A 25,606-nucleotide genomic window follows, 5' to 3' on the forward strand; every position below is an offset into this window, starting at 1 on the left:
ACCAGCGGGCTGGTGATGCCCTGCATGCTGGTACTTGTGGTTCTCCAAGTACCAGCATGCGGGGGAGGCTTGCTGTGACCTGTAGTTCCCACACTTCGGGTTTTTAATATTATTATTTAAAAATTATGATTCTACATTAAAATGCCAGTCAACATCATCAACATTTACATAAAAGCCAAGAGCATGTCATATACTGTACATTATATGTAGGCAATCTACATCATCAAATGAAGGTGCACTTATCTTTCTAACCCAAAGCACAGTAGTAAACCAGAAGGTGGTGCAATAGCATAAAATTTAAATTTTTTCCCCCACTTACCAAATAAACATTTGGAACATGTGTATATACAGTATAATATGGATTGTCATACCTCTCTGAATAGCTCAAGGTCCTCTGAAAAGCATAGTACAACTTTTCTATGAGTAGATATAGTGTAGGAGATGCCACGAGTACAGATATGCACAAACTCTTTCTGCTAATTTGAGCCTGGATGGGGGCGATATGGGCATTGCAACACCCTTCCCATCCCCTGCTGCTCAAATAGGATGCTCATTCTTGGTTCCCTCTGCACATGCACAGGGGCGCCGAGAGGGGGGGGAGCGGGTACAGATTACCCGGGCCCGGGCTTCCTGGGGGGCCCGGGTCCGATGCCGCCCCCCCCTCCCTCACAGCAGCCCAGCACACAGCGTGTGCTGAGCTGCAGTTGGAGACTGCTCGTGGCTGCTGAGCAGCAGCCACAGCAGTCTCCTATGCCTGTGCGGGGGAGCGATCACACTGATCGCGCCCCCCCTGGCTTTGCGCTGGGCTGAGGGGGCTCAGAGCGCCCCCCTCCCCGACGCGCGCTGCAAATCTTTTTTATTTAATTTTTTTCCGGCAAGGAGGCGTGGCCACGCCTCCCGATATTAGGCCACGCCCACTATTACCGGGGCCAGCCTTGGTTCTTGGCGGCCTTGCACATGCATTACCTGGCCTTGCTGGTTCACACATGCATATTGCACTGGAAACCTGGTCTTGAACTTCTGCTTTCAGCTTCATTAACAAAAAAGTGAATAAATAAATATTTTATAAAATATCGCCATTGTCTTTGTTAACTCGTCTTTCGATAGGGAAGTTATTCCCAGAGAGGCCCAATGCGATACTTGCCCTTTAATAAACAGGACTAAACAATATCTATGGCAAAAATTAATTTTCTTTTCCTGGAGTGCAAGAGCAGGCAGCACAACCTAGGCATAGCTTCTAGAGAACAGTGAAATACTTCAACATTCTAGATTATTTAGTTATTGATATGCATTCATAGGCAAACGCAGGGGGGGTTTCCGTCTGCCTGGAAACCCCCCTCCCCAGCCCACACCATGACCACAATAGAAATAGTAATATAATAGTTTGTTACTAGTGCTGCATGTTCTTCTCAGTATCACAAATGAAATAATTAGCACCACCTGTGGATCTTTTAACATGTATCAGCCAGTAATAAATAACCTGTGCACCAAATAGAAGATCTGGAAAACATGCACTGTTAGAGATGCACTGCTATAGAGCCCAATATGTACATATACAGTATGTCCAGGGCAGTGCTAGGTTCTTCTGCTGCTTCCAGGCTCCCGGACTTGCTCCAATAGTCTGGAATGGAGCCCACATCTAAAATAAATACATTCAGCTCAGGCAGGATGGCCTACTGACGCATCTAATGGCATACTGTGATCACTGGTCCTGTATATGCTGGAATTAATACACACAATATACTTTGTATGACGCTTATTAAAGCTGGTTAAGTACTAATTCTGCCCTCTTCATTGACAGGCCACACTTACTCTAAAATTAAGCATTTAGAAACCCCCCTCTGGGAATCCTGCGTTTGCCACTGGCATTCTGAGTCACCAAACATTGGTAACAATGATCATAGGCTGGAGCCTTTTCTTTATGAGAACATGTCTGCTTGTGTCTAGGTACAAATCAGAGTAAACAGATTGAGTGCCCGGCTCTATGTGGACTGTCAGTTGGTAGCAGAAAAGACCATAAAAGCCATGGGGAAAGTGACCACTCTGGGCTTTGAGATGCTGGGCAAACTGACAAGAACCAGAGGTCCAAGAAGTGGATCCTCAGCAGTGAGTATTCCTTCATCTTCTCACCATTTACTCTCATGTCTAGATCTTATTTTGCATTTCACTTATCTGTAAATATGTTAGTTATAAGTTGTAAACTATCTGAACATTAACTAGGTGCATGTTTAGAAGTTGTTGATGATGATTGTTTATACAGAGGATCAGGCCCTAATTATGTATTTGGTTAAGGATGATTGCAGTTATTTAGGTCCTGATCTGTGTTGAGCACGAATGAGTAATTGTGAAATCACAGACTGATGACAGGTCCTTGAGGATGTAATTAAGTACACTGCAATTATTTAACTTTGGGTGAGAGCCTGAATACACCATTCACTGCACTCATCCTTTCACTTAGGGTTAAGGTATATACAGCTAGACTGTGGGCCCGATTCAGTACGGATCGCAAATGCGAATGCAATAGCGATTACATCACGAAGATATGCTAATCCACTGCGATCGCTATGCCATCGCAGCACAACATAAGGACGCCCACCTTACCTTACATACATCTGTAATACTTAGCAATACTGCAAAACCATCGGTAACATTGAGTACAATCGCAGCCTCATGCACAGTTGCACAAGCTCTGACGTTACTCAGGAATTGCTAACCTTGTTACACTCAGTGAGTACACATGCTACGTATGACATCGCATTGGATAATTTATGCACGCCCCTGCAACGTTGTTCAAACGTCTGTGTTTCGCCGACCACCCCCCGTCACCACCCCCAAATGGTACTTCCTGTCAATCACTTTGCGATGGGTCTGCATAGTCCCGATCGCAGAGCATGCGCAGAACACAACAATTGGCCGATTGCATGCGTAATAGCAGTTGCGATCCATGCTGAATCAGGCCCTGTGTACTTTGTGCATTGGTAAAACCATGATGCACTGCAAAGACATACTTGGACTATGCAGACAGATTTAGAGTTGTTTGGGTAGCACATCCTTCTACATCTCTAAATCATAGTGCAGAAATAAAAATGCATTCAACAAAAATTGCATTTACACCGCTTGCATTGCACGACAGTTTGTCCCAGTGTAAATGTGTACATTTGCCGGACTTGCTCCTTCCTCTAAATAAGACTCACAGGGGCTGATTCTAAATCACATGCTGCTGCAACTGCTTTAGCTTCTTTTCAGTAGTCGTGCCTGCAACTTTATGCTAATACTATTATCAGCCTTTGCCCCGATGTACAAGCCTGAGTCTGACTGTGCAAGGACTGAGATGCCCACTTTGTGCGTCTTTAGATGCAAAAATCTTTAGATGGTACCATTGGTCACACCATCGAATCTTGCACCAGCCCCATGCTAGATGCACATTCTTCGACAGAGTATGGCCTCCAATGTAAGTGATTAAGGGTTCTATTCAGGGGTTAAAGTGGGCCAGAACTGGTTCCATCCTCCAGCCCACCTAACCCAGTATGTCAGCCCGGCGTTGCAGGGAGCTGCCGGGCACCAGCTGAGATTTTGTTACCAGCGGGCGCCCGACTCCTTCGCCACAGCGGCACCCATAGGCTGGACTTCACTCCTGAGCTCTGGCTTCCAGCTCCTCTCCCATAGTTCAGAGGAGCAGACGGACGGCAGTGGACGCAGGAGTGGAGCTTAAGGTAAGTATTGTGTTTGTTTCTTTGTGTAAGGGGCACTACTAATGGGGCATTGCCACTGGGGTCACTACTAAAGGGTACATTACCACTGTGGGCATTACTACTGAGGGCATTAATAATGGGGGCATTGCATAGGGGGCACTGCATAAGGGGCACCACTCCTGGGGGCACTGCATAAGGGGCACCACTACTGTGGGCTCTGCATAAGGGGCAATACCACTGTGGGCACTGCATAAGGGGGTGTGAGTTCCGCCACTTCTCTAGGACCACTTTAGGCACTGGTTCTATTTATCACAATCCACATTTAAGATGCAGTTGGGTTGTGATATCGCCCAAATTCATATTGCAATATTTGAATACATCACAAGGATAGTATCAAACATCGCATGTAGGGACAGAGCTTGTGAGAAAGCTCTGTCCCTGTGTATCCTCTCGTGAAAAATACCCTGACAGTATGACTGCGCATGTGCCACCAACTACCACCCCCAGCAACCGCCGTGTTCCGTTGGGGTTCTCTGGGACTCCGGGCAGCTGCTCTCTGGGCTCCTGGACTCCAGGCAGCTGCTCTATGCTGTAAACTGAGATGCCAGCATAGAGCAGCTGACTGGGGTTACCGTGCAGGAGCCCAGAGACCTGCTGCCTGGAGTCACAGAGGTCCTCACCGAAGCACAGATCACCGGTCACTGGATATAGGTTAGTGATGTTTTGTTTTTTGTTTTTAAATGATAAGCTTGTGGTCTGTTTAGAAACACAAAGCGGAAAAGCCTGCATAAAGCTGAAGATGGCATTATTATTGCAGGGCTTTCTCCAATATTTTTTTACAATTAATTTTTAGTAAATCTGAGCAGATCACATTTCCCATTAAGTATGGGAAATGTGATTTGCTTGCTAAAAATAAACAACTCAAAGGTCTTGCAATAGTTTTTTATGAAAACTGCTCCAAAAGCCCTTTACTGCATTTAAGCGAAACTAAAATGATGTGTGCTGGAATAACCACCTTCTATTGGGGATGTAGTCGGCATCCCGGCGTGTGGGATGCCGACGGTCTAAATACCGGTGCCGAAATCCCGACCGCGTCGGGATCCTGGCACCAGAATCCCGACCGACTGCATCCCGTAGGGGGGGAATCGCCAGTTTAGGGAGGGTTAGGATGCGGGGTTAGGGTCAGGCATTAGGGGGAGGATTAGGGTTAGGCACCAGGGAGGGAGGATTAGGATTAGGTAGCAGGGAGGGGGAGGTAAGATTTAGGCACCGGAGAGGAAGAGTTAGGGTGCGGGGGTGGGTGAGGTTAGGCTTAGGCATTGGGGAGGGAGGGTTAGGGTTAGACTTACCTTGTTTCCTGATGGGTGTCGGGAGTCTGACTGTCGGGATGCCGCTGTTGGTATTCTGACCAGCGGCACTCCGGCAATCCATACCCAACTCTTCTAGTGTACCCCCAGGAATGCTCATTACATTTCCAGTACATTTCTGATAAAGCATGTCTCATTCGCTATTGCCAGGGCCGGATTAACAATGGGGCGGGTGGAGCTTCAGCTCCAAGCCTCCCATGAAAATAGGCCCACACAGGATCCCCTGCAGTGCACAGTAACAGTGGTGACAGAAACAGTTTTTCCTGTCACCACCAGCAGCCCAGCACATTATCCTCCAGACCGGCAAAGGCATCGTCCACTCCATACCCCCCCCCTGCATTGACCACCGAAGCCCCGCCCCCTACTCGCGCTAAGCCCCGCCCCCAAACTTGTATCATTAGTGTAGGAGCCACCTGGTCGCGGTAAACGCTGCCTCCTGGTTGCCCTAAGATCCGTCCCTGGCCTTTCCGAAGTCCTTTCCCACAGCAGGGGAGCCACCTTGTCACTCTAAGCTCCACCCACTTATCGAGGTAAGCTCCGCCCCCTGGCCACAGTAAGCTCCGCCTCCGGCATACGACACTGTGTCCTCAGTGTGCTGCTATGCCTTGGTCTCGCTAAGCTCCTCCCCTGGTCTCCTGGAAAATGTGCCACTAGTGTGGGAGCCCCCTGGTCCCCTGGTTTTTTTCTGGCAAAACCATCTGGGAGCAGCAGTTCCTGGAGCCTGGACCAAGTACAGCATTGTACAGTAACTCTGCAACCCAGGAGGGGTGAGTCAGTGGTACAACCGATTTTTACTTACTGTACTTCGTTGTATTCCTTGTAGTTGTCTGTAATGCAGGCAGCATATTGTGTTTTAAGAACATTCAGAGATATACAGAGTCCCATTGGTTTATGTACATCTAGGATGTTTGTGGGTGTGTGCATGTGCAGAACAAGTCCTGCGTGGTCACTCAGTCCCATACTGTGGCGTTTGGGAGACCGAGTGGGGGTGGTGACCTGGACCCAGGGGCGTTTCTAGAGAGGAGGGGGCCTGTGTGCAGTCTCCGACATGGGTCCCCTCCTCTCTGTCCGGCAGCGCACTGAGCTGTGCGCGGCCAGTGCCGGAGTTATAGACTCTGGGCACTAGAGTGCGCCCAGAGTCTATAGAGGATGCGCTGGTCACCGGGAAAATGGCTGCAGCGGGTTGATGGTGGCCCACAGCGCATGCGCACGACGGAGCTGGCTCCGTCGTGCACATGCGCGAGACCTGGCTAGCGATGGGTAATCCGTCACTCCAGGTCTCGCACCAAAGGGGGCGAGCTGTCGATGTTGAGTGAATACTCCCCCGTTTGGTGGGTGGGCCGTGGGGGGTGGCTGCCCAAACGGAGGCGTTCCCGAGGGAATGCTTGCCATTTGGGGGCGGCCCCACTGACATCACGAGTGATGTCAGTGGAGAGCTTCCGGCTCTGTTAGAGCCAAAAGCTCTCTGGGGCTTGCGATGAATGAGACCCTACCACAAGGGTCTCATCGCAAGCCCGATGGTCGCAATGGTCTTGACCATCGCGACCATCTTCCTGGCCGCTCGCTATAGCTGTGGGTGGTTACCCACAGCTATGCGAGCAGCCAGGAGGCCGCTCTAAAAAACAAGAAGGCCGGCCCTGATTCAGAGCGAGCGTTCTGTCAGAGCGTCCGGGTCTGAATCAGGGCCAGAGGGCCTGATTCAGAGCCGGACGCTATTTGCGCTCGCTCGTTCAGAAAAAGGGGCTGGCTATTTAAAGTGACTGTTCGCTCTTTGCGGTCTGTTGACGCCTCCATGTCTGAACGAGCGAACAAAACATGTGGTCGTTATTTTGTTAAAAACGCCCCCTGGCCACTCGCATCATACGTCATCTCCGCTATGTATAAGATTAATCGAGTACATCGAAAGGCGTATGAACTGCTCGCTATTCTTGTGGTTGCATTTTCCTACCGCAATCATGCGAGCAGTTCAGACTAAAAGACAACCAACTGATGTGGTCGATGACGCTGCTTTGTTAATTATGCACACCCTTAAAACGCCCGTTTTGACCTTTTGGCACGCCTGCGTTCGGAATTCCACTCCCCGTTTTCAAGCACCTTCCCCTGTTACCACCCACATATGCCTCACCCTGTCACTCAAATTAGCAGGCATTCGCTATTTTGCGAGCACACGATTTCCGACAGCACTGACTGGTTCGCGCATGCGTATTACAACCCATACGCATGCGCAGATGTGCGAACATCGCTCGGAACGAACGAGCGGCCGCTTACGAGCGGCTCTGAATCAGGCCCAGAGTTACAGAGCACTTTACATATACATTAGGGACCTGTGAGAAGGGTATAATTCACTAACAGGGTCCTACAGGAGCTTCTAAGCACTGTCTACACTGCCTAATCCTATTGAGTGGCTGAGTGTGTGGACTTTTCCTTTTTTTAACTATATTTTAATTTTTTTAATTTGACTATTTTGTATGAATCTTATATGTTGTGTCGTAAGTGTGTAATTTGTATACCAGTATCAGGCCATCACAACATACATTTCTAATTTTTATTTAACTATAAGATCTACAATTATTTCTATGGGGCATATCAGGTTTCAGACCCAATAATTAGAATTTCTTATCGCCACTATTTGCGGCAATAAGAAATGAACTTTCCCCCAAATGTACAAAAAAATCACCTGCAGGAACAGGGGCTCCAAAAGGAGCTCGTCCCTGAGATGTGTAAAGAAGGGAAATGATCGCAAAATGAATAATTTCCCTTCTATATCCGGGACGTCCTGCGCATGCACTGTCAGCAGACCACGCATGTGCGGAGGCCATTTCTGAGGTGGCCTCTCCCTGTAATTTTTGGCCATAGGCTACTATAGGATAACGCCATCTGGAGATGCCGTTATCCTATCGGGGCAAGCTCCGAAATGTGAAAGGTTCATCTGACAGCTTCACAGCCCCATAGAAACATATGGGGGCTGCAGCTGCTGTCGGAAATCGAAGAACCCTCATACATTCAAGGGATCCTTAATAGTTTGGGGTAGTTCCCAAAAACTAGTGTATTCGGGGAATATCCTCCAAATATTATTTGAAAAGTAAGCCCCTACATCATTTGATAAACTACTCATAATTTACCTATTTAGGGGTCTATTTACTAAGCTGTGTTAGGAGATAAAGTGAACGGTGATAAGGTACCAGACAACCAGCTCCTACCTGCCATTTTTCAAACACAACCTGTGACATGGCAGTTAGGAGCTGATTGGCTGGTACCTTATCACACTTCACTTTATCTCCTAACACAGCTTAGTAAATAGACCCCTTAGTGTTATATTAGTTTATTTTTAAGCATATCCCTCTAAATTTGTACTCTATTAGCAGAAGTAGTTCTGGTTATGCACTAGGAACTTATACCCCTTTTCCAACAAAAATCCTGGGTCTGACACGGGATTTGGAACACGGTTCCAAGCCGGGTCAGATGCGGGATTTACTCCTTCTCCATTACGGTGTTGACCTGGTCGATTCCGTTCACACTGCACCCGGGTGCTGTGCTGGCGCTTGGCGATGACGTCATCACTAAGTCCCGGACAACTCCACCCTGAATGCCGGACCGGAGCGAACCGGGCACCAGGGGAGGGGGTCCTTCCTGGTGGGGGCAGTCATTTGGGAGGCTGTCTGTGACAGCTGTCACTGGGCAGAGAGAGATTACAGCCTCCTAGGACCCTTTTCCTCTGAGCCGCTGCCCGGGTTGACACGGCAATAACCAAGGTATTTTGGGCAGTGGAAAAGAGGTATTAGATTACAGTTACAATGCTGACGTCTGTATTCAAGCAGTGAAGTGACTACTATCCAATGGGTGGGGATGCCAAGCTGAGTCTTTGCCTCAGGTGACAGAAAGCCTAGCTTCCACCATGTGTGCGTATATACTGTGTGTGTATATATACATTATATATATATATATATATATATATAAAGATATACATACATGAGGCAAACTAAGGCGGCACTCAGGAGCACAGGCCACAACACCTGTGTAGACCACACCCACACAACACTGGTCACACCGCCCTGGCGACACACATTAGGCCCTTCATAAATTTCAGCTCCAGGCCCATGTGGACATTAATCTGGCACTGGCTATTGCCACTCTGCGCATACTACACCATGGTACGCTGTGCGTTTTTTTTGCGATTTAGATGCATGCGCAGTTGAAAAACATCGACCATTTGAGTGAATATCTGCATTGCATGCTACTCAGAATCAGGCTCTTAATATGTAGCAAAGATCAAATCGTTTCAGTGATTAGTCTGTCACAGCTACATTACTAGTATGTTTTTTTACCTTAAATTCTCACATACATGGTTCCGTAAATTGAGAAAAGATATCATTTCTGAAATAAGGTGACAGTATATACTTAATCTTCATAAATCTGTTGTTATAGAATAAATACTGACAGCTCTCATAGAGTGTTTCACTATATGTTTTATGTCATAAAATCTTGCTGGATGTTTCTCTGCCTTGGGAGACAGTTTTTACCATTGATATGACAAAAAACCTGCATCTAAAAAGAGAGATTTTTATTAAGGCAAAAATTAAGACTTGTACAAGGACAAGTCAACTTAGGACCCAATGCATTAAAGAAAGGCACAAAGTACCATATCATCAGGTTAAAACATCATCTCAGAACTTAAGCTGCATACACACGGTACACAGGCCCGCCAAGAGCAGCGGCGGGCCTGGGTAACAGGGGGCGTGGCCTAATCACAGGAGGCGTGACCACGTACCCCCTTCCCGAAAAAAAAAAAAGATTTGCAGTGGCGTGAAGCGCTGGGGAGGGGGGGGGTGCTCTGATCCCCCTCAGCCCGGTGCAAAGTGTGATCGCTCCCCCGCACAGGCATAGGAGACTGCTGTGGCTGCTGCTCAGCAGCCACGAGCAGTCACCCACTGCACCTCAGCACACGGCACACGCTGTGTGATGGGCTGCTGTGAGGGGGGGGCCCCTCAGGAAGCCCGGGCCCGGGTAATCTGTATCCCTCCCCCCTCTCGGTGCCCCTGACGGTACAATCTGTACCATCAACGACTATAAAGATATCTTTCAAAGAGATCTTCCAGTGAAGTCATCCTGCCACATCTCTGAACAGGCAAAGATGACAATATCGTGCAAGTTGGCCTGCATGTACGGATGATCATAGATATCGTTATCGTTCATGTGGTAACGTGCATCATTGGTCGTTCACTGCATAAAAATGAACAATATGAACGATATCATACCGTGTGTACGCACCTGTACTGTATTTGACACTAAACAATTCCCACCATAGTGGCGAAGTTGACAGCTGCACAGGATCTTATTTAATCTTTTATACATGTTTTAAACAAAGTAGCTATTAATTGCATTGTGTTTTCATGCACTATCAAGATTGCAAACCCTCAAAAAAAGTTTTTATTGACATATTTATAAATATTTACTGATGGATAGTAGCTAAATTAATCAGCGCACCTAGGAACTATGACAACATTAAATGTAAATTACAATTTAAAAAGACTCTCTCAGCACACAAAATAATAAAACTAAATATAAAATATTCTATAAACCACTACAAACTATACATAAAAACCACAATGGGCAGAATTCAATTCAGTGTGATGTTGAATAGCCGCTGGAGGCAGCTCCTACAGCTATTCAATTCAACGCGCTGTTTGCCTGGTCGGGAAGCAGGTAAGTCTGAGAATGCTGTTCCTCATGACTTAACCTGGGTGTTAAGGTGCGGTAACCGGCACTCTCCAACTAAAGTGTCGGGTGCACGGCTGTTACCGCCGCGCAAAGCTGACATACAGCTGTGCGTCCGGCACTTTTGCATCAGTTGTAATCTGACATCTTTTGAGTCAGTTTGAACACCGGCTAGGTCGCTCATGACAAAGCAGTGTGAATTATTGGCGTTCGAAGTGGCAAGATAGTGGGTGCCCGATAGATAGAACATTCCATTTCCGAAGTTGTGCGGACATTTAACATTCCTCGATCTATGGTGTCAAGTGTGTACCAGGAATACCTCATGGACAGCGCAGCGACCAACTACGGGTGCTTAATGATCATGACCAGTGGCGTCTTGCCATAATTATCCGTGGTAACAGACTAGCGACACTAGCTCAAATCACATCCACATTTAATGCCAGGTACCAGGCACATTTCCAACTGGCCAGTGCAGCGTTCTTTAGCTTCCATGGGATATGGGAGCAGAAGACCCACCAGAGTGCAACTGTTAACACCATGACACCGGACACAGTGCCTCACTTGAACTCGTTGCGTAGTAACATGTGGCATGGTCCTAATGAATCATGGTTCCAGTTGTTTCGAGCTGATGGTAGGGTTCGGTTGTGGCACAGACCCCATGAAGTCATGGACCCCAGTTGCCAACAAGGCAATGTGCAGACTGGTGGTGGTTTAATTATGGTGTTCACATGGCACGGATTGGGTCTGCTGGTCTGCTTGAACACGTCACTTTGCATTGCTTTATGACCATTTACAGCCCTTTATGGACTTTGTGTACCACCACAACAATTAAATATTCCAGCAGGATAATGTACCATGTCACTGGTCCAAAGTTGTCCAGAATTGCTTCGAGGAGCATTCTGAACAGTTCTGACGAATGGTGTGGCCACCATGTTCATCCAACATGAACCTAATTGAGCCTTTATGGGACATGGTGGAGAGGTCTATTTACACCCAAGATCCTGCACCTACAAATATCAAGGAGCTATGGGAAGATATACAGATGGCATGAGTCAACATCTCAGCAGAGGACTTCCACTCACTTGTGGGATCGATGCCCCATTGAGTTCCTGCACTTCGCCAGCGCTAGAGGAGTGTCCTACATGATACTAAGCATCTATCCCATGACTTTTGGCACTTCAGTGAACAATTTATGTAGCTATATCTCACAAAGCAAAATAGTACTACGCGCTATGATATTTAGAATAAATAATGTTGTTTTCTCAACCATTCTGTGAATATATATATTTAGGGTGTGAAATAAACCATCCAGGCTTAGTTCATATTCATTAGCTCACACTTGTCTGAATTCACTTAGCAAGTACAAAGAACAAGGCTAAATAAAAAACAGTTCTGATATTTGCCAATCTGGATCATACTGAGATACATTAATATCATTATCACGTAGGTTACACACCCGATAACCTAGTCTCCTACACAGCAGCTGACACGTTTCGTCTTGGTAACGTTTTCACAGCATGCAAAGATATATATACTCATAGCAGCAAAAGATTCTTCACTCAAACATGAAATAACGTTTCAGTGCTTATTTAATGCGTCATCAGAATGAAAAGAACAATGTACACTTACCAACTTTATAAGGATATCACCCTCAGGGCCTAATTCAGACCCGCTCGCAAGCGGGTCGATGTTAGGCCAGTGCGCGGAGGCGGCTCCGTCATGCGCGAGACCCGGATAGCGACAGGCAGGCCATCGCTATGGGTCTCGCTACAAAGGGGGCGTGCTGTCGATGGTGAGTCACAGCACACCCCCTTTGGTGGGCGTGCCGGGGGCGTGGCTGGCCAGACGGAGGCGTTCCCATGGGAATGCCTACCGTCTGGGGCCGGCCCCACTGACATCACAAATGATGTCAGTGGGAGTGCTTTCGGCTCTAATAGAGCCGAAAGCACTCCAGGGCTTGCGGCCACGAGACCCTACCTGGAGGCCACTCTAAAATTCTGTCAGAGCGTCCGGGTCTGAATCAGGGCCTCAGTGCACGAGACGCAGGCACCCCCGGTCAGCGGCGCTATAGTCTGACATCATCGTCGCAGGACCAGCCTGCCACGCCAGATGACAAAGTCACGTGACCCCTCACCAAACTATAAACAAAAAAAAGAAAAAAACTCAAAATACTACTGTTTAGAGTATACATAAAAAAAAAAGTTTTTTTTGAGAAACAATGCAAAGCTTGATACATGACAAGAGAAATTATCTGTATATAAATATTTATCTACTGAAAGAGAAAAAAATGATCTATAGTACTTATAGTTAATGGAGGATTATATACTTTGCTAAATGAAAAATGAAGAAAGAGGACAAAAATAAAGAATAGAGAAGGCAAATTTACATGCTGACCTGTCAGTATAAGAATGTTACATGCAATTATATTTGACAAGAATATCTGAACAACCTGTACTCAGCTATTTTATTATTATTCTCATAAGTGAATAAACCACTAAATCAGTCTAAAGGGACCAAAGCAGAATAAGAAACCAAAATAGGATAAAAAATCTCCTAGCGTCACAAGCTGGAGAGAGACTTACAATTAGGGATGTGCGCCGGACCATTTTTGCCGGATTTGGATTTGGTTCTAATTCGTCGTCCGGCTTTGGATTTGGATTTGCCAAACTGCGGTGACTGGCTTTGGATTTGGATTTTTTTACAAAAATTGACAAAAAAAGCTAAAATCACATAAATTGGTCTTTTTTTTCTTCCTAGAGTATTATTAACCTCAGTAACATTAATTTCCAGTCAATTTAGACCATATTACAGCTTATAATATTGTCTTCAACATTATTGGCCAAAGGTTGCAGTGAGCTGACTGGTTACTAAGCGACAAAGCAGCGGCACAACGACACAGACACCACAGTATAAAGCACATCTATGACACATTGCCACACAGCAGTGGCAGAAATGAAAAGTAGTGCACCCACCCAGTGGGGTACGGCCAGCAGAGTCACAGTACTTGTTTACAAAGTGGGCTACAGCCCTAGGAGTCACAGTGCACAATCTTATTAGCATTACACCGCACATAGGGCCTGATTCACATTACACCATAAAGTAGTGTCTCTTATTTATGTTACGACACACAGTAGTGACCCTTTTACACAATGCCCACAGTAGTGACCCTTTTACACAATGCCCACAGTAGCGGTGTCCCTTACACAATGTCCCCCAGCAGTGGTGCCCCCTATGCAGTCCCCTTAGTAGTAGGGTCCACTATGCAGTGCCCCCAGTAGAATGCCCCCCAGTAGTATGCCCCCCATTAGCAGGCCCCCCCAGTAGTATGCCCCCCATTAGCATGCCACCCAGCAGTATGCCCCCCATTAGCAGGCCCCCCCAGTAGTATGCCCCCCATTAGCATGCCACCCAGTAGTATGCCCCCCCAGTAGTATGGCCCCCCCAGTAGTAGGCTGCCCCAGTAGCAGGCCCCCCCCAGTAGTAGGCTGCCCCAGTAGTAGCCCCCCCTGTAGTATGGGCCCCCCCTGTAGTATGGCCCCCCTGTAGTAGGCTGCCCCAGTAGCAGCCCCCCCAGTAGTAGTAAGCCCCCCCAGTAGTATGGCCCCCCCAGTAGCAGGCCCCTCAGTAGTATGGCCCCCCCAGTAGTGTAGCCCCCCCCAGTAGCAGGCCCCTCTGTAGTATGGCCCCCCCAGTAGTATAGCCCCCCCCAGTAGCAGACCCCCTCAGTAGTGCAGACCCCCCCAGTAGTATAGCTCCCCCCAGTAGCAGGCCCCTCTGTAGTATGGCCCCCCAGTAGTATAGCCCCCCCCAGTAGCAGACCCCCCCCAGTAGTGCAGATCCCCCCCAGTAGTATGGCCCCCCCAGTAGTATAGCCCCCCCCCCAGTAGCAGGCCCCTCTGTAGTATGGCCCCCCCAGTAGTATAGCCCCCCCAGTAGCAGACCCCCCCCAGTAGTGCAGACCCCCCCCAGTAGTATAGCCCCCCCAGTAGCAGGCCCCTCTGTAGTATGGCCCCCCCAGTAGTATAGCCCCCCCCAGTAGCAGACCCCCCCCAGTAGTGCCCCCGGCCCTTGCACAAATAAAAAAATAAAAAATAAAAACTTACCTGTATCCCCGCTCCCGCGCCGTCCGCTCTGTCACACGCTGAGGAGGGAGCCGGAAGACGGAGCTCATGTGTGAGCTCCAGCCGGCTCCCTCCGTGCAGCAGCCAATGAGAGTCTGTGTGACTCTCATTGGCTGCTGTAACAAACACACAGCTGCCGCTGGCGGCTGTGTGTCTGTGTCTGTGTAGGGCAGAGTGCTATCACTGTGCTCTGCCCTACACAATAGGAGCCCTGATGTCGGATTCTCTAGTGAGAATCCGACATCAGGCGGCCGCCGTTCGGCCCCGAACGGGGATCCGAGTCAGGCGGTGAACACCCGAACAGGGTTCGGGTGGACTCGGATCCCCAATGTTCGGAGCGGTTCGGATTCCACAGAATCCGAACCGCTCATCTCTACTTACAATATAATCTCAATCAGATAAAGCATGTAAGACCCAGATGATCGTTTAGTCCCCTATGGGTAATAGTGTCTAACCTAGCTAACCACCTGAATTCGCACTGGAGAAGAGCTTTGGATCTGTCCCCACCCCGTCTTAAGGGTGGAATGTGGTCGATCATTCTATATTTAAGGGTGGGCAGGCTATGTGCTGCTTCACAAAAATACCTGGCCACTGGTTGGTCACTCGATCCTGATTGAAGGGCACTGCGGATGGCTGACCGGTGGGCAGCCATCCTTTCTTTGAAGGTACGTTCAGTCTTACCAATATAACAGAGGAGCTCATTCAGGCCTGCTTGCAAAATGCGGCCGCTCGCTGCCAAAAAGGGGCTGGATATTCAAATTCCACGCTCGCACTGTGTGGCGTAAGAACTCCCTCTATGTCTTAGCGAGCTACGGCACTGAGCGCTCGCTAGTGTATAAAGACGCCCCCTTTCCCCTCACAACACACGTCATCTCCTGGAATTGTTGGATTAATCGGTAACATTGAGAGCCATCGGAGCTGCTCGCAGCCCTTGAGGTAGCCCTAGCCCACCGCAAGCACTGTGATCAGTGCTGGCTGAAATACATGTAGCTGATGTGTATCATGACGTCACTTTGCTAATTATGCACGCCCTTTAAACAGCGTTTTGTTGGAAAGACACGCCTGTATCCGCAACACCACTCCCCCGTTTACAAGCACCTTCCCCTGTTGCCACCCACAAACGGCACTATCTGTCACTCAAAGTAGCGCTCTGGCTTTGTGCTATGAGCCGCACGATTCCCCATCGCAGTGACTGGCTTATGCATGCGCACTGCGACTTATACGCATGCGCACTGAACAACAATCACCCGGCAGCGAGCGATCGCGCCTTAGCGAATGGGTCTGAATCAGGTCCTGAGTCCGCACGGACATATGATTTGGTATATAACATATCTGCTATTGCAGGTTAAATGATGTCGTATGAGATATTTATTGCCCGATCTTGGATGGAAAAATGTGTCTCCGGAAATCAAAAACCTACAGGTGGTGCAAGCACACTTAAAGTACCGCCTGAACTAAAATACCTCCTGAGGTTTTTTCCTCTTTTATAGCATGACAAGAAGAAAAAACCTCAGAGATATTTTAGTTAAGGCGGACATTAGTGGTTTGGAAAACCTTACCTCTAGAAATTTTCTACAAAACTTGTAGGTTTTTGATTTCCGGAGACACATTTTTCCATCCAAGATCGGGCAAGAAATATCCCATGCAACATAATTTAACCTACAATAGCAAATGCGTTATATACCAAATCATATGCCCGTGCGGACTCGGTTATATTGTAAGACTGAACGCACCTTCAAAGAAAGGATGGCTGCCCACCGGTCAGTCATCTGTCGATGCCCTTCAATCAGGATCGAGTGACCAACCAGTGGCCAGGCATTTTTGTGAAGCAGCACATAGCCTGCCCACCCTTAAATATAGAATGATCGACCACATTTCACCTTTAAGATGGGGTGGGGACAGATCCAAAGCTCTTCTCCAGTGCGAATCCAGGTGGATAGCTAGGTTAGACACTATTACCCCTAGGGGACTAAATGATCGTCTGGGTCTTACATGCTTTATCTGATTGAGCTAAGTCCTAATACAATGTACATCTGGTAGAGATTATATTGTTAGTCTCTCTCCCGCTTGTGACGCTAGGAGATTTTTTATCCTATTTTGGTTTCTTATTCTGCTTTGGTTCCTTTAGACTAATTTAGTGGTTTATTCACTTATGAGAATAATAATAAAATAGCTGAGAACAGGTTGTTCAGATATTCTTGTCAAATATAATTGCATTTAAACATTCTTATACTGACAGGTCAGCAAATAAATTTGTCTTCTCTATTCTTTATATTTGTCCGCTTTCTTCATTTTTCATTTAGCATAGTATAAATCCTCCATTAACTTTAAGTAGATCATTTTGTCTCTTTCAGTAGATTTATATATTTATATACAGATCATTTCTCTTGTCATGTATCAAGCATTACATTGTTCTTAAGAAAAAATATCTTTTTTATGTATACTCTTTCTAAACACAGTAGTATATTGCATTTTTTTCATGTTTTGTATACAGTTTGGTGAGGGGTCACGTGACCTTTGTCATCTGAAGCGGCAGGCTGTTCCTGCGACGATGACGTCGGACTATAGCGCGGCTGACCGGGGATACAGGACCTCATTCAGAGTCGGTCGTTGCGGCCGCACGGTCGTACGCATACAATGTTTTTCTTGAAAACGTCACTCTACGAACAGGCTGATCGTCCAGGCTAAAGTAGGCAAGAAGCGTCCGTAAGCCACAACAGTACAATCGTTAATCTGATGTTACCTGCGATGTTTCGATTTGTAACCACACAAACCAAGCCGCTAAGATTGCTGCATTGTAACTATTAACACTGCTAATTACCTTGTAACTCATTTCACTTGCGTGTGCATTATGGAATTCGTAACACAAATGTTTCTTTGTGCTTTTTAAACAGTTTTTGGATAAAACAGTTTTTAAAACATCTAGCATTGTGTTTTGCGTAGCAGCCTTTTCAGATACCACACTTTTTAAACCTTGTATACATTGATATAGTTAAAGATGGACATTTTTGTTTTGTTTTTGCTTTTTTATTTTGAAATTTGCCTTTCATCACAATGTAAATAAAAATTGTTTCGGCAACATTTGCATATAATTAATTTTAAAATTTTTAATAAAAAATATAAAAAAATGTGTAGAACCAAAAAAAAGAGCTTGAGACATTGGCGACAAGAAATATGGGGACTGGACAACAGGTGAGGGAGGAGATATCCAGGGCTACTTGCGTCGTTTGGCCCGGCTCGGAGGAAGCGGTAAGCTACGGACAGCCGACTGGCGTGTAACACGCCGACTGGCCTGGCCAGAGGTAGATGGGATTTCCTCTGGCCTAGGCATAGGGCTCTCCATACTTGCGGGGGTGGCTGTTGGGCTGCCAGAGGTGGTGGTCCTGGGAGGAAGGGAGTCTCGCTCCATCATGGCAGGTGGGTTGGCCTGCTCCTGGGTATTGGCCAAACAATCTAGGGCCCCAGCAATGGTCTCCAGGGCCACCGCCACTCTCACCAGAGTGGTCTCCATCCTCAGAAGAACACATCTGTTCTCCTGAGTTTGGGAGACCAACCTGGTGAGGAGAGGCACTGCTCGGGTCTGATGGTTGCCCTGGAGTAGACTCCACAGGGTCCCCAGATGGAGTACTTGGATCCTCCTCTGCAGAGTCTCCATCTGTGCTGGACCCAGACCTGACCTCAGGAGCAGGCACTACCTCCTCTGAGTCTGGAATATATATATATATATATATATAATATATATATATATATATATAAAAAAAAAATGTTATTTGTTTTCCCCCCAAAAAAAAAACATAGACGTTTCAGCTTTATACTTTTTGTCTCACAAAATTAAATTACCTTCTTGCACATGTGGAGCGTTGAAGTCGGCCATGTCATTGTGCATAGTGGACACGCCAACTATCTCCTCTTCCGTCACACATCCCTGAGCCAACGCCTCCAACCTTGTCAAAGGCCAGCTCCTCAGGATGTGACCACCACCTGTCCCCGCAGCATGGTCCACCCTACTCCGTAGCTTCCTCTTCAGTTGGTACTTGAAATCCGTCCAGCTGTCAGTGTTATTTTTGAAATTTAAAGTGTTAGTTTTTTTAAATAAGATCCAAGCTTTGGACTTCAGTACACTCACAATATCATTTTCTTTTCGTTTTTTTACGACTTTCTGTGTTCTGTAGGTTGTCCCCACAGCATTAACAGCCCTGGATATCTCCTCCCAAATCCTGTCTTAGGCTCCAGCCCCCATATTTCTGGGTGCATTGACTAGGTTCTCCATTGTCATGGTCACCAATGTCTCAAGCTCGATCCGTGAAAATGGAGGGTGCCTTGGCCTGCTTGGGCCTGCCTCCTCCTCCTCTACTGGTGGACTTGATTCCCAGCACCTACAACAATTTTTAAAATAGTAAAGAAAAATATTTTTTTTTTAGGGAAATATGACCAGTTCTTGTGTTGTGTAAAAAAATGTGATATGCACTTACCTGGCTCAGTTGGCCTCTGCTCACCATGCTCCTCGGTTGACATTCTGCTAACCTGTGAGAGAGCATGAAGAATACTGCTTGTGCAGACTTTTTTATAGATGTGATCGCATCCCTGGATTGGTCACCCGTGCATCCTTATTTCCCTAACTACAAATGCACACCTTTCCTGCATTCTGTATTACTGCGTGGGTTGTGCTAGATGTGAGTGTATCCCTGGATAGGTTACCCCTGCATCCTTATTTCCCTAACTACAAATGCACACCTTTCCTGCATTCTGTAATTACTGCGTGGGTTGTGCTAGATGTGAGCGCATCTCTGGATAGGTTACCCGTGCATCCTTATTTCCCTAACTACAAATGCACACCTTTCCTGCATTCTGTAATTACTCTGCGTGGGTTGTGCTAGATGTGAGCGCATTCCCTGGATAGGTTACCCGTGCATCCTTATTTCCTAACTACAAATGCACACCTTTCCTGCATTCTGTAATTACTGCGTGGGTTGTGCTAGATGTGAGCGCATCCCTGGATAGGTTACCCGTGCATCTTTATTTCCCTAACTACAAATGCACACCTTTCCTGCATTCCGTAATTACTGCGTGGGTTGTGCTAGATGTGATCGCATCCCTGGACTGGTTACCCGTGCATCCTTATTTCCCTAACTACAAATGCACACCTTTCCTGCATGTTTCAATAATTGGGGTTTGGTTTCTTTATTTAAGGCAAAGCCAAATGTTCCCTTACTTGTGGGTTGTAGTTGGAGTGTTTGGTGGTGCAGGAGGTGTTTGATAGTAGTTAAATAGTTTGAAGTTGATTGAGAGGTGCTTGTGTGTGTTGATTGAGAGGTGCTTGTTTGAAGTTGATTGAGAGGTGCTTGTGTGTGTTGTTTGAGAGGTTCTTGTGTGAGTTTTTTCTTTTCTTTTTATTTTATTTTGGTTGTGGGTTTTTTTGGGGGGGGTTTTATTTAGTTTTTTTGGGGGGTTGTTTTTTTTTGTGTTCCTTTCTTTTGGTGTTTGTTTTTTGTGTTCATTTCTTTTTGGTGGTTCTTTTTTGTGTTCCTTTATTTTTGGTGTTTGTTTTTTTTTTTTAAATTTTTTGTGGTGGTGGTTTTTGTGTTCCTTTTTTTTATTATTTTTTGTGTTTTGTTTTTGGTGGTGGTTTTTGATTGACAAATTTGATTGGTTCGTACTTTTAACAAACCCCGTTAATTGTTGTGCTTGAGCCGGTTACTTGTTTGGTTTGGTTGGCCAGGCTTTTGTCTTCTTCCAAAATCCAACGTTATTTGAAGAATCAAGTAAGTGTGCCAGCCTACTCCATTTTGATTTTTTTTTTTTTTTGGGATCAACAATCATAAAAAAATTAAATTTTTTGATACTAATTTTTATATTTTTTTAAATATTTATTTAATAGTGTTTAACACTCCATTTTGGACTTGAATCAGGTAAGTGTGTATTTATTCAAACCTTCACTTATTTATATTTTTGTTTTACATTTTTGATAACATTTTACTTGGAATATTGTTTATTGATCTATTTTTTAAATGTAAATTTGTACATTTAACAACAATTCATATTGGCAATTTTAAAAATTAAGCATGGTTTTAACACTAAAAGTAGTAATATTGGTTTGACCTCAAAAAAACAATTTTTTTTTTATTCCCTCTAATTTAAAAACGTACAACAAATACACATGTAGTGATATCCGAAGATGGCACTGCCCGACCCTGTAAGAATATGCACCATTGTTATAAAGCTAAGTATTTTTGCACAAATAATCCAAAAACACTCTGTAGAACCAATTAAAAATATAAATTTAACTTTACAGAGCGATGTTGGACAGCTAATAGTGGCCATGTTGACCCCCACCAACTTTCCTCAGCCTCCTCCTGGGCGTAGGCATAGGAGGCGTGCAAGGGCCAAGATATATAGAACACGTGTCACCCTTTTTGGAATGCCTGATGATGCGGTTGTAACCACTTATCGCCTGCCTCCAAATATCCTAGACACACTTTCAATAATAAAGAATGATCTAGAAAGTCAGATTAACATTCCTACAGCAATCTCACCACTTACGCAGTTGTTGGCGGTGTTACATATCTGCGCCTCAGGGTCCTTCCAAACCACTGTGGGGCTGGTGGGTGGCCGCTCCCAGCCCTAATTTTCACGGATCCTGAGGCGTGTGCTAGATGCATTTTTCAATCATCTAGCACATTTTATTAGTATGCCTTTGGATACGGAAGCCCTTGATGTGGTAAAGCAGAATTTTTTTTAAATTGCAGACTTTCCACACGTCATAGGGGTAGTGGATGGCACTCACAGCACTTCAGCCCCCTGCATGCAGGGAACAAATATATAGGAACCGAAAACATTACCATTCCCTAAATGTAATGGTGCTATGTGATGCCTCCCTCCAGATCCTCTCCCTGAATGCAAAATTGCCAGGCTGCAGCCATGATGCGTATGTGATCCAGCATTCAGGCATTTGGCCAAAATTAAGCACACTGCAAGCTGGTGACGCGTGGATTCTTGGTAAGTAAAAATCCAGTATGTATTTCTAGAAATAGTGTAAACAGGTTCTCATTGTAAATGTATGTATCTTTTGGTGTCCCATTTTCATCAGGTGACAGTGGATATCCTTGCACGCCCTGGCTGCTGACTCCTTATTTGACTCCCACACCAGGGCCCCAAACTCACTATAATGCCGCGTTTACTGCCACCAGGCAGGTGGTGGAGCGCTGTATCGGCCTTTTAAAGGGCCAGTTCCGGTGTCTCCATCACTCTGGTGGTGCACTCATGTACTCGCCGGATATGGTTTCTCACATTGTGGTCCTGTGTGGGATTTTACATAACATTGCAATAAGGAGTCGAGTACCCATGCAGCCAGAGGAGGCCTTGCCAGAGGATGGCCCCCCGGAGGAAGGTGTTGTGATGCTGTCGGGGGGGCCAGACACAATGATGATGTTTCACGTATTTTTTAGGTAGGCATATTTACATTTTTTTTTAAATAAAATAAAATTTTTCCAAATGTATTTTAATGTGTACCTTTTTCTTTTGTTTTCTTTTCCTACCAACCAAATCACAACACTTTCCAAAGCCTGCAAAAAAAATTGAACCCATTGGCAATACCCTATATGTTTTTAGACAACTAACACATTTTGCACGGATATCTCCCAACATGTTTAGTTAATTTGCCTTTTGTTTTAGTAATTTCTATGTTTCCCAATCAAAAATCTGTTTGTTTTTTACTATAGTTGTTTATGTTTGACTAAGCCAGATGTTTTATTTGGCCAAACCATGAGGACATTTGTTATGTGTGAATCTGTTATGAATTTTTTTTTACCAGAAAAAGCCTGTTGGCAACATGTTTGTTATTTAATTAATGTTTTAAATGAAATACAAATGTTGTTTTTTGTTTGTTTTAAAAAATTGAAAGCCATTTTGAGGTGGATAATGTATGCCAACCCATAATTAAAAAATATACAACATTACTGCAAATGTTCTTAAGGTTTACTAATACATTTTTTAAGTTCTTACACTATGGAAAGGCACCCACCTTTGGTCAAAAAATTTTTTACATGCAGAATTACACCCTTTAATGTGTGGCAAAAAAGAGGACAAATGTTTAAAATACAAAAACTTTATTTTTTTTTTAAAGTGTCATAAAAATTAAAAAAAATGAAAACAAACAAACTACACATCCTCCAAACGCCCCACTAATCTTTGTAGGCAGCAGTAGGCTTGCATTAAATAGCCCGAGGTCTTCCTCAGCTCCTTCCGAATTTCCCTCAGGATGTGGGTTAGATCTGTGGAAAATATAAAAATTTTGAGGATTAAATACTTAATTAAAATGAGAAACATTTGAACATTACACATTATTCAATGTACCAAAAAGTGTTTAAACACACTGATGTTACGGTATGTTTGAAAGCATCAGACACACTGCATTATTAATAGGTTCTTCTTTTATGTTGTTAAACTAATTTGAAACCCTAACTATGTGGCATAAGCCAAAATCCACTATGATGATGTTACAAATAATGGGAGGTGTATTCTTAAGTCATGATGGCCATATCCTTAAAACACAATGCACGTATTCACTTCTAGAATGTTGTTGATAAACCAAAAATAGAATGTGTTTGTTTGCTATGGAAAACATCAATTTGCCTAAGTACATTAGTACATTTTAAACACAGTGTACACAACATTAACAAGGGTAGTCTGGTTCCTAGCACCATGCCAAGTTTGGTGACATGTTTTTTTACATTGTAAAATACTAATCCAAATGTAATCATTATTTCCTAACACTCCAAAACATTTATAAAAAATGACTAAACCTATATTTTTGTGGTCCCCAATAAAAAAAAGGGCCAGCCACTAAACATGAGGTCATAATTCTGAAAAACAGCATTACTGCGCAATGATGTTGAACCCCATACAGCAAATTTTTAAACCAACAAAAAAAGGTCAGAAATTTGTACAAATACATGGATTACAACGACACCTAAAAAACAAAAACAAAACATACCCTCAGAGTGTTCCGACACAGCAACAGATGGTGCCGGAGATCCTTCGGGTGAGGGAGAATATTCGGGAGTGGGGGGAATGGTTGAAGGGGAAATGGAGCAGGAAAGATCACAGGGAGGGGAGATTTGCAACATTTGGGATGAGCGGGCAGGGGAGGGAGGAAGACTTGGGGAGGATTGGAAGAGGGAGGGAGGGTTACTGGTGGAGTATGGTGGTGGGGAGGGAGGGCTGGGTTGAGGAGATGCAGGTGAGGGCTGCTGGTTTCCACTAGCATGTCTTTGCACTCTACGTGCCCTTCTCTGTCTCCGCTGTGCTTCTAAAATGTAAACATAAAATACAAAAAAAAAGTTTAGAATTTCGGCTACACAATACAAGTACACATTCTGGACAATAGGGACAACATACAGGAGGGTTTTTTAACATTGACTAAAATAATTGGCAAAGGAACATACATTTTTAACAGTCCACTAATTAATACTTTTAAACAAACGCATACTTACATCTGCGTATTTGTGCCCGCAAATTCATGAGGAGCGCAGGCGACCGGCGGTGCAGGTCCAACCAGCGCCTCTCTAATTGGGCAATGTTTCGCCTATACCCCGCTGATCGGAGGGATCGCCTCTCCTCCGCATAGGCCACCCGCTTTGTGCGGTTCGAAATGGGCGGCACAGCGTAGGTAATACGCCTATCCAGGATGTTTACCAGGACAAGCAACTCTCTCCTGGTAAAGGCTGTGGCTCTCATGATGGCAATGGCCGATTTTACAGAAAACATGAAATATACATGGGGTACAAAAAATATGATTGGCTAAAATATTTACACTTTCCTCAAAAAAACCACTATTGGCCAATCCTTTAATCATGTGTCCCGAAAAATAAGGTCACATTTCGTTGGCTACAACACGCAGTGTGCAATTGCAAACATAAGAGTGCAAATGATCCTAACACAAAATGCACATGCATTTATAAAGTTAACACAATTAGCAAACGTACATTCACAGTTAATAAACCTTATTTTGTTTTTCAAATTGTGTGAAAAAAAAAAAAGGAGAAAACAACCACGAAATGAACAATAAAGTTTATTGACACATGATAAAAAAACTTGTTTTAAAGAACAGCAAGAGCTAAACACTTAATTAGATAATTGCCAACAAGCTAATAACAAGCTGATCGATAGTCCATGTAAACATGACGTGACCATCAAAACAGCACATACGGCCGCAAACATCAGAACATAATTAGCATACAGCGACTGACAGCGCCTGACTACGATTGACACGATCGTTCGTTCAGATCAGTCGGTAGCTAGAGGAGGTGCAGTGCTAACGAATGGGCGTCACTTTGTTTACGATCACCCTGCCGTACGATCGGATTTTGTGGTCGTTGGTTGTACAACCGTGCGGCCACAACGACCGACTCTGAATGAGGTCCACAGTCCCGTGTCTGCCTGCATCTCGTGCACTGAGGGTGATATCCTTATAAAGTTGGTAAGTGTACATTGTTCTTTTCATTCTGATGACAGTGCGCATTAAACAAGCACTGAAACGTTATTTCATGTTTCAGTGAAGAATCTTTTGCTGCTACGAGTGCCGCACCTGCTGTGGTTCTATAGTTTCTAGTTTGAAATGTGATGGCACCGGGCGTCTTTACTTTGAGGTTATTGGGTGTGCTGGACCAACGTATGTATTATATATGTGTGTGTATGTATATGTGTGTATATA

General features: G+C 45.2%; 1 protein-coding gene across 1 annotated transcript in view; it reads left to right on the plus strand.

The window, feature by feature from the left end:
• COL20A1 (collagen type XX alpha 1 chain) overlaps positions 1-25,606 on the plus strand; it is a 206,761-nt gene that overhangs the window by 130,548 nt on the left and 50,607 nt on the right. The window contains exon 24 of the mRNA XM_088442024.1: positions 1,948-2,106. Within this exon, the coding sequence (XP_088298150.1) occupies positions 1,948-2,106 (159 nt within the window). The remainder of the gene's footprint in view (positions 1-1,947; positions 2,107-25,606) is intronic.

Source organism: Taudactylus pleione, unplaced genomic scaffold (genome assembly GCF_031769625.1).
Source record: "Taudactylus pleione unplaced genomic scaffold, aTauple2 ptg000018l, whole genome shotgun sequence".
Classification (NCBI taxonomy): Eukaryota; Metazoa; Chordata; class Amphibia; order Anura; family Myobatrachidae; genus Taudactylus; species Taudactylus pleione.